General features: G+C 41.3%; 2 protein-coding genes across 3 annotated transcripts in view; both read right to left on the minus strand.

Annotated features, from left to right (window-relative positions):
* Window positions 1–2,286: 2,286 nt before the first annotated feature.
* LOC123074782 (uncharacterized) lies at window positions 2,287–3,564 on the minus strand. Its single transcript, XM_044497534.1, has 4 exons — window positions 3,231–3,564; window positions 3,066–3,115; window positions 2,687–2,768; window positions 2,287–2,574 (listed from the first exon to the last, which is right to left on the minus strand). The coding sequence occupies exons 1-4, from the start codon at window positions 3,409–3,411 to the stop codon at window positions 2,528–2,530; spliced, it is 360 nt and encodes a 119-aa protein (XP_044353469.1). The 5' UTR covers window positions 3,412–3,564; the 3' UTR covers window positions 2,287–2,527.
* A 1,190-nt stretch (window positions 3,565–4,754) lies between these two features.
* The window catches only part of LOC123079251 (mitochondrial import inner membrane translocase subunit TIM50), a 7,077-nt gene continuing 2,443 nt past the window's right edge, over window positions 4,755–9,388 (minus strand). The window contains exons 6-11 of one of the 2 annotated variants that reach the window (XR_006437910.1): window positions 9,234–9,338; window positions 9,049–9,147; window positions 7,405–7,561; window positions 7,218–7,308; window positions 4,976–5,105; window positions 4,755–4,890 (exon numbers count right to left, since the gene is read on the minus strand). Coding sequence is in view for 1 of the 2 variants with exons in the window: in XM_044501986.1 (XP_044357921.1) it covers window positions 5,048–5,105; window positions 7,218–7,308; window positions 7,405–7,561; window positions 9,049–9,147; window positions 9,234–9,338 (510 nt within the window). In the remaining variant the exon portion in view is untranslated. Of the gene's footprint in view, window positions 4,936–4,975; window positions 5,106–7,217; window positions 7,309–7,404; window positions 7,562–9,048; window positions 9,148–9,233; window positions 9,339–9,388 lie in introns of both variants that reach the window. The other variant, XM_044501986.1, reaches the window with a different exon arrangement.

Consider the following 9,388-nt stretch of genomic DNA (forward strand, 5'->3'; position numbering starts at 1 on the left):
CGTTCTTCTTCCTCTCTTTATTGAGTCATAGGACCTCCGTAATATTAAGAGGGGTATAGATTCTCGAAGCTTAGATCCACTGTGATGCTTAGCCCAAACCTATGCAAGTATGAGAGAAATATCTTTATGCGCCGAATGATTACGTGTCAGCAGAAGACGAAGTTCTTCTGTGCTGCAGGAGATATCTTTCGGACTGAGGAGTTAGCAGTTCTCGCTCGGCAACAAATGTTACCATTGTGCTCAAAATCTTACCGTTGGACTTGTGTCGTTCAGCCATTGGTTGTCATACATGTCCATTCTGGTCATTTCCTATCAGGGAAGGTCGCGGCTATAAATAGCCATCCTGCTCCAACGTTGTCCGCTGGCTGCTCCGCTTAAGATTTCTGAGAAGATTGATTGAGCATCCCCCTCCCCGAGTGATTTGAGTTTAACATCCGCCGAGAGAAAACCAAGAACCAAAACTTAGGCAGTGGTTGAGCATCACAGTAGTTCTGAGTCAGAGTTCTTGTACCTATTACTCTTGAGAGCTGCGCACTCTCTAGACGGATAGGTGTCGGCTCGAGTGTTGAAGAGTTGTTGTCTTCACCGAGCAAGATCTTCAGCAACCAAGAGTAATTGTGGTTTGTGAAGAAGGTCTGTCAAAGGTTGGGAGATCGCCGATAAGCATCTATCACGAGTAAAATCAATTGGAGTCTGATCAGCTCACAGTTGAAGGATAATAGGACGGAGAGAGGTTTGCTCCTGTGTTCAATCACAAGTCCCTCCAACCAGACATAGTCCTTTGGCAGAAGGACGAACTGGTCTACCAAATACACTTGTCGCCATCGAGCACCATGGGTCCTTTCTATTCACTCAATATTTCATTCAGGAATTATCTTTCGTGCTCTGCAATTATCATGTATTTGCTCATGATTTGATCATTTATCATTAGTGTGTAAATTGTTGCATATCTCTCTTATCTTTCGAGCAGTATTCTAGTACATTCACCTTTGCCTGCATTTACCTTGCTGTTTGCATATAGTTTCCACTCATGCTATTACAATTGCTTGTGTGTTGCATTACCATCGTGATACTCAAGCCCATAATCTACTATACTCAAGCTATCATTGTTTCCTATATCGAAGATTTTGTTCCTCAGTAGGATACCTTCCTAAGATTCATCTCGTTCAAGTTTATTCCGATGCTATGTTTGGGCTAGATGCAAAACATTTGAAAGAATTTTTGAATCTCCCTTTCACCCCCCCCCCCCCCCCTCTGGTCGATATACTGTCGGTCCTTACAGTTGAGTACAAGCAATTTTTTTGTTTGTGTGTAGGTGCTGCAAACGTTGTTAGTGTGATGCCTCCTACTGTTTCGATAAATCTTGGTTCTTAACTGAGGGAAATACTTTCTGCTCCTGTGGTACATCAACCTTTTTCGGGAAAATCCAACAACTCCTATGGGAGTAGCAGGCCCCACCCTCCCTCTACTTTCAATCAAATCTTGCCATGTCAGCACATAGATATAATTTCATAGGTATGCTTCATGGGTGTAGAATCTCTCCTTTTATTACGTAGATAGATACACGTGTGCTAGTGCTTTAAATCAGTAAGGCTACTCATAGTGGGGAGTTATATACTAGTAGCATACATATGATACCAGTGTATGATACTATCTTTATAGTGCATAGTATAATAAATTAGTACCATAGATGATCTTACTTATTAACATGCATGACGTATAGTAACATACTCCCTCCGTAAACTAATATAAGAGCGTTTAGATAACTAAAGTAGTGATCTAAACACTCTTATATTAGTTTATGGAGGGAATATCATTTATTATGATATGATATCTACCTATGTTACTTTAACTCTCTCTCTCTCTTTTTTAATTGTCTGCCACATCGGTGTGTTTGCTAGTCTCGAGTGCTTGATACCGGCTAAGATACCATCACTATGGCCAGCCTAATGTCTCGAAAATGAATCCCGCAAAAAAAAGGAAATGATAAATCCCAAACGTTCGGGGTTTGACCATAGCAAATCAAACGTGTTTGATGACAATTTTAATGACGCGAGGATGACAAGTTTACTTGACATGACTGAGTATGGAATTGCAATAGAAAACGTTTGATTTACCATGCTCAAATCCCGAACATTCAGTCGTTATCGGGTCCAAAAAACGAGAAGTTAGTGCGACGAAGACGTGCGACCAGCTGATCTGAAAGATAAGCTCCACGCACGGCAGAATAGCAGTAGGAGTATTACTTTGCAGCGTGAGTCACTGCGCACCATGAGGACTAGAGCATGATCTCGAATAGCAGCAACGCACCGTGATGCACTTTTTTATTGGTGTTTGCCCATTTCTAGTCGAGAATATGCATAATCAACTCTACAACAGTCTGAAGTGCTTCTTTTCTTTCGGAACGACCAGTCTAACTTGCTTGACTGAAACGCAATTAAACACATTGTACTGACCACATGGCCTTACAGTCTCCCGTCCTTAGTTCTATCTAGTGATGATCGAGGTGACATGTGATTGATGATTTTCAACCTTTGAAGAATCTTCTCCACGACTGCCATGGAAGAAAACCACCTGACAAAGAAGCAGGACAGCACACCGTCACAACGTCTGCAGACCAAAGGGTAAACAAAAATCTACTCACGCTACGGGAGAACTGCAGTGAACTGAAGCATAGAGTGCATACCACACCCTTGGCATCGAACATACAAATCTTCCTTCATCACGAGGCCAGAGCCTCCACAGATCTCACATTTCTTTTGTTCAATCTAAACAAAGAGAAGGCCATCCATTATAAAGCAAAGTGTAGCAATAATGACCAAGTTTGAAAGGGGATAATATATATATCAGCTGTGGATCCGGTGCCCTGACTCATAGGCCTGACCGTTCGAAGAATACTGCTACAACCCTAAGTGAACTATTAATATTTCCTGAGCGGCTGGTTAGCAGTGTTGCGTTGAATTTAGAAGGCAAAGGGCGGTAATTTTAGATTAGATATTTCCTGCAGCCAACGAACAGCAAGCAGGAGCTCTCATACAAGGGCAAGAAACAGAGCCGGAACTCACAATTCTTTTGCTGAACTCGACCCCTGCAACGACGAAGGGCGTCACTCCAGCTGCAGAAGGAAGAGGACCGAAAGCCGGCAGATACCATCAAATACAAGAGTTAGCCGGAGGGAAGGACAGGAAGGCGGGAAACAAATCAAGCGTTGACGCATGGGCCGCACCGACCTACAGCACCGACGACGATCTGCCAGGTGACCTCCGCGGGCGGGAGGTCGGCAACTGCGGCGGCCGAAGGCCCGTCAACGGCCCGGACGCGCACGGCAGGAGCTCTCTTGCCGACGCTGCCGAGGAAGAGGTCGTTGCGCCCGGGGCCCGGCAGGCACGGGGGAAACGCGCGCGCCTGCATCGCCGCCGTGCCGCTCCCACCGCCGGTTTGCAACGCTCTTTGCCCGGTAATCTGCACCAGACTGGGCGCGCACGTCGCGGACACGTCCACTTGTCGCGATTATGCGGTGGAAACACGCGCGAGGGTGAGGGAGAGGGCCCCGGACTTGCCACGCGATGCTCTTGCGTCCACGATAAACCGAGCGGAAAAATCGTTGGCGTTTCTATGACACGTCTCGTCCGCGGTGTGGGGCCTGGGCCTCGCGGCAGCAGAAATGCGTTTTGGTGCTCGAGCTCCATTGAGCTCTTTTTTTTTTGAAAAAATCAAAACAAATGTTTCAAAGTTTCGAAATATTCTGAAAAAAATACACAATGTCGTATGATATATACTGCATGTTTGCAAAATTTCATGACAAAATACATCGACACATGAGCTACACAAAATGACAAATTAATGATTTTGAAAACGGTATAAACCAACGATTTTAACTCTTTTTTTTGGCTCCACTTGCTTCTCTACCTTGTCCGGAAGTAGTTGCGTTGTGGGTTGAAGGCGGCGTCAGAGCTAGGGTGGTGGCGGAGCTAGAAAGGGGCGGTGTGGACAAGGCAGAATAGACTTAAGGAAGATGGCAACCCAAGCTAGGTTGGAGAAGATTTGGAGAGATTTGAAGAGCTTACATTTTAAAGGCGTGGTATTGAAACTAACAAAAACAATACTTCCTCTTATATTATGGGACGGAGGGTACATATGGATTGGAGATTGTAGTTTCAAAATATTTTTCAGAATTTTCACTTCCCAAGACCAGTATCAGCCGTCCAAATAAAGAGGTAAACCTACCACCATATAGGGTTCAGGAATACTACTAACATAACAAACAATTATTAAACCACATCAGTTAATGGAAAATGCACAGGAGCTCCTGGGTGCGTCACCCTCTATATGAACATCAAATTCAAAAAATACCAGAAAAATTCAAAAAAAACTGGAATCTTGGGATTTCAAACCTGGGTGCCCAATCTACTCCCATGTGAAGTTTCATGAAAAACTACCAAGAAATGTATCCGTGACAAAGATAATACAGTCCGACCTATGATACATCCAAATAGTTTTTGTATGTAGGATTTTTTTAATCTTTTTTACTGAGAGTACCATGAATATCATTTTTTTTCATGAAACTCTGCACAGGACTAGATTAGGCACCCAGATTTGATATCCCAAAATCCCAGATTCTATTTCAATTTTTCCAGTATTTTTTTGAATTTAATGTTCATATAGGAGGATGGAGCACCCAGGAGCCAAAAATCCGTGTCCATCAGTTGACCTTGTAAAACCACACTTTTTTTTTGCTGGGTAACAGCAATCAATGAAATATAATACCAGAAGCTTGTTTTAACAAATTATCATATTGTCAAATGTCAACAAAGTGAACTTTAAATTGACATGCGCCTCGCATGATCATAAAATGCTCATATAGCTTGGTCAGACATCAGTCCAAGACACCTATAGTAATTGAAACATGACGCAATTACCAAAAGTAGGCGATTCCTGAAATCAAAGTTGACAAAATTACAAAGACAAGTCTTACAGTTCTAAAAAAAAGTTCTAGGTGTGTTGAAGTTGGTGGAATGATCTGCTTTCCTACCAGCAGATTCACTCATCATCGCCGCCAAATGCGTCCATGTTGTTGTTTTTGTTCTTTTTGCTCATACACGCGCCTGCAAAATGATGGATCGTGTTCTTAGAACCTCTTAATCAAACAAAGGATCCCAGGGCAACCATGTGAATAAGCAAATATCAAGAGTTGAGAAGTGCCATCAAGTTCATATATAGTTTGGTGGCTGGGTTGTTAGCAATTCATATTTCAGACACGTTAAAAGTTCTTCACCGAGCATTACAGTTCTACAACAAAGTGGAAGTTCCTAAAGCAGTACCAAAACCTACGAAGGTAAAAACCTAACTTCCTTCTGATCCCGTCAGATTAAGTCTAGAAAAAAGGAAGCTAAGCAGCACTTCAATACTTCAGGAAACCTCCACTTTGTCCAAGATTGCTCTGAATAGTAGCTGAAAAACAAGCTAAGTAGCACTTCACACCTAAACTGATTGCTGGAGCCTACCAGGATTATACACTACAAAAAGCTGGAAACTAAAACATCAAGCAGACACCCATCGTACATAGCGAGGATATCTAAATAGTAAATATTACCCCCTCACCCTCAGAAACAAAACCAATATGATTGGTGGATTAACATGTACTCCCTCTGTAAACTAATATAAGACTGTTTAGATCACTAGTATAGACCAATATAATTGGTTCTTCATTTTGATCCATATCTCATTCAGTTCCTATAAATAACAATCCTCTATACATATGAAATAATATCTACTTGACATCAGATGAGTTTGATTTGTAATTGGCACAAAAATAAAAAATGATATGCTGGCAATAAACCTGATCATTTCGAAGGGCCTATTTGGTTAAAAGCTAACGCTGCCACAACTAAGCCAAAAAAAGTAATGATTTACCCCTCAGGACAGTGGTAAAAAATATACCAGTATTAAAGAAAAAACCGAGTCTGTACTCATGAGTAACGTGACTAGTAAAGTCACAGGCCACAACTGTGGCAGCCAACCGAACACTCACTCACCCAAGAAATTATGTGCGCCTAACCTTAGGTCAGGCAACCTTTGGCGGCTGGAAATCAAACAGTCCCCAAGTGACTGACAGTTGTTGAAGGTTAATTATTGTGCATGTTGATTTACATTTATATTTAATCTGGCCGCATATGTTTCAAAGTTGGCAAGCAGGGCCTAAGAGAGTGATTATCAAACAGTGCATTCTAATGCACACAATCAGTTGCTGCATGTGTTTAGACTTTAGATCATCGGAAAGGGGGATTTTCAGGATATGCTACCACTTTTGCCTCACTGACGCGCGGTAGGATGCGCTGAAAACACAACTTAAGTGAGTGGCATGTGCTAATTTTTTTAATAAAAAATCCTGCAAACTGCAGCTTCTTAATTGCATTATGGAAGTTACTATGTTCTTCAGTGTTATAATTATGATTCAGCTTCATACATGCTACATATATCTATATATTGTTTAAGTACCGAGTAGGTTGTTCACTTTACGTCCACTGCTCGATACTTTTGGACGAATGGTACGTCTCTCACTAAGGAGCAAGGCAGCGAGCGTACACCAGAATTAAACTAAAACATTTTAAGCGTCTGCATGTTCACCAGGACAACCAGAAAATGTTAAAAACAAGTCAAAGCCAAAGTTTAGTTCAGTTCATCCTAACATACGGGTCTGCTTCGAAAATATGGTCAAAACTACCTTTAGCAGACTTCATTGAGAATATATCATCAGTATATAACATGGTCATAAACCTGTCATGCGTATAAATGCCAGTTATTTGAACCAAATTAAGGTTGTCCAAAAATTCTGTTATGGCAGTATGAGCAAGGAAACTCTCAACCTTTTTTGTCCCGGCAAGAACAAAAACAATCACTACCAATCATGACCGCAAGAGTAGCTGGTGTACTTTGGTTTAACTTGATAAATTACTTCCTTGTTGGACAAACTGTTGCATGATGCCCAGTTTAGTGTGACAACCAATATTTTGTTTCTTTGCGGCACGGACCCAAGTCACTAAACAGCTCTGCCAAGCTGATCGAGTGTGATGCATAAACTTGTAGTCGTAACACTAATTGTTAGTTTTGGAAAGCATTGCACAGGTTGGATTCACCTCATATTCCAAGAATAGATTACCTACACTACATCTGGAAGCAACTAGAAGCCTGTAGCTGATACAAATACAATTGCTTACCTTGAACGCTCAAGAAATTCAGCAGCAATGTCACGGCCTTCAAAGGATGCAAGGACAGGTCTGATGTCAGAAACTCTTGCTGTAGCGACAACTGCAGGATTTGTTAATTTATCAAGATTCCAAAGGTGGCAACACCTAGCAGAACACAAAAACTGGAAGGAAAAACATTCAATTCCATATAGCTTACATTCAAGCAATGGAATAAGATCAATCAGTTGAGTGTCCTCAGCTTCAAGCTTCCATGGTTTGATCGGCAAACAATTTTCAGGCTGCAGGCATGAGTCAAGAGCATGCCCACTGATATAAATAACTCGTGCAGGGTCTCTATTCAGCTTTGACAAATCCTAATAAATGACAACATAATGTAAGATGGGACAATTGCATAGCACTGCAGAACATCAGATACCTTAAAAATCAGGAAAGATCACATTGCCTCAATAAATATGTTACTAAGACCTTATAGTATTGACAGGTTTTTAGAATAATATTTACCACATTTCAATAGGATTGAACAAGCATTATTCATCACCAAAAGAATGACTTGGTGGGGAATTGTCAGCACACTATTCAGTAACTAATCACCAGATATAAGCAGCATGATCTACCATAAGGTGATTGTATTAAAATGAATTTCCATGATTAATCTCCATAGAATTTATTTTGACTAGACAACTTCTCAAGGCACATAATATGTAACTGAAAAAGTGGGGAGAAATAACCAGTACATGATGCTAGGGGTGTTCAAAAACAGTTTCCTCAAACCGTCCAAAATCTGCCACGGTCCATCTACTCATTTTTTTACACTGCCCAAATAGCTCAAGCCGGTCAATACAATTACGACTCTACTAGGCTATCAAGTAGCCGGGTTAGACATTTTGTCCCAATTCTTGATTGGACACCCCTACATGAGGCCTTAGCCCTATCAATACATACAGCCCCTCCCAGTTAGGTCTGGTAATGGGCCTAGTTCATCAGGGCCTAAAAGGGCTAGGATCCTCTAACGCACTCGCATCCAGACGCTTTGAAATAGGCCACAGTTAATAAGGTAGGACCGGATTGGATTATGCTATAGAATGAGTTGGGTAAGGGTCAGAGTCTGGTTTATACACCAAGGGGGAGGTCCATTCTAGTCAAAAGGGGGAGGCCCACAGCAGTCCAACAGCAATGATGCCAGCAGCACACTCCTGGCGCCAGCGACGCAAAATCGGTGGCAGCATGAATGTCATTAGAAACCCCAAAATAGTGCAAAAGCATATATGCACATAAAGCTATGCAACTCTCTATATGTTGCAAAAAAGAAAACTTGTAAGAGAAGGCATGACTAGTGCATAATAGCATGTCTCTACAACCCAACCTATAGGGGAGACACAGTGGTGCTGTAAAAAAAATAAACTACAACAATGTAAACATGTGAGTCATGATCGCTAAAAAATTTGTGCAACAGATAACAAACCTTGTCAAGATGTAAGAAAAGTAAAAGTATGTGCGACCAGTTCTAGCATTTAGCATATTTCAATCCATGTTGTGCCAACATATAGCCTAGCACCTTCTAAATTACTAGGAAAAGTATACATTTCAAAAGACATCACACAGGATACATGAGACTTATCTGACAGATAGGGGGATTTGAATTAAAGCATCAATAACATAAACTGTTTCAACCAATATGTAACATATTAACGAACTTTCCAGATTGATGGGTATTGAGCTACACAATTAAGCAGCAGGTAAGATCCCCATACACAATATGTAACATATTTACGAACTTTCTAGAGTGATGGGTGTTGAGCTACACAATTAACGACAGGAGCAGCAGGTAAGATCCCCATACCCGATAGTGTTTTCCATTCACATATTTAGTTGCAACTCTTGATAGCCTGTGCCGGACACAGCCTTTTGCATCCAGTCTTTCCATAACAGGATCAACGTACTACACATGTAACAAAGTTTCATTTGAGTTAGATTTTGCACACACACACACACACACACGCTGAATAGTTAAAGAATAAAACTTACCATACTTAATTGATCAGAATACACAACAACTTCATAGAACTTCGCAAGATGTTCCAAAAAGGCATCCACTCCTGGTCTCTTGAAAGTCCTCCATCCTCTCTCACGCTATAAATATATATATGGAAACCAGTTATTATAAATAATTCTTCATCAAC

The sequence above is a fragment of the Triticum aestivum genome, chromosome 3D, assembly GCF_018294505.1.
Source record: "Triticum aestivum cultivar Chinese Spring chromosome 3D, IWGSC CS RefSeq v2.1, whole genome shotgun sequence".
Classification (NCBI taxonomy): domain Eukaryota; kingdom Viridiplantae; phylum Streptophyta; class Magnoliopsida; order Poales; family Poaceae; genus Triticum; species Triticum aestivum.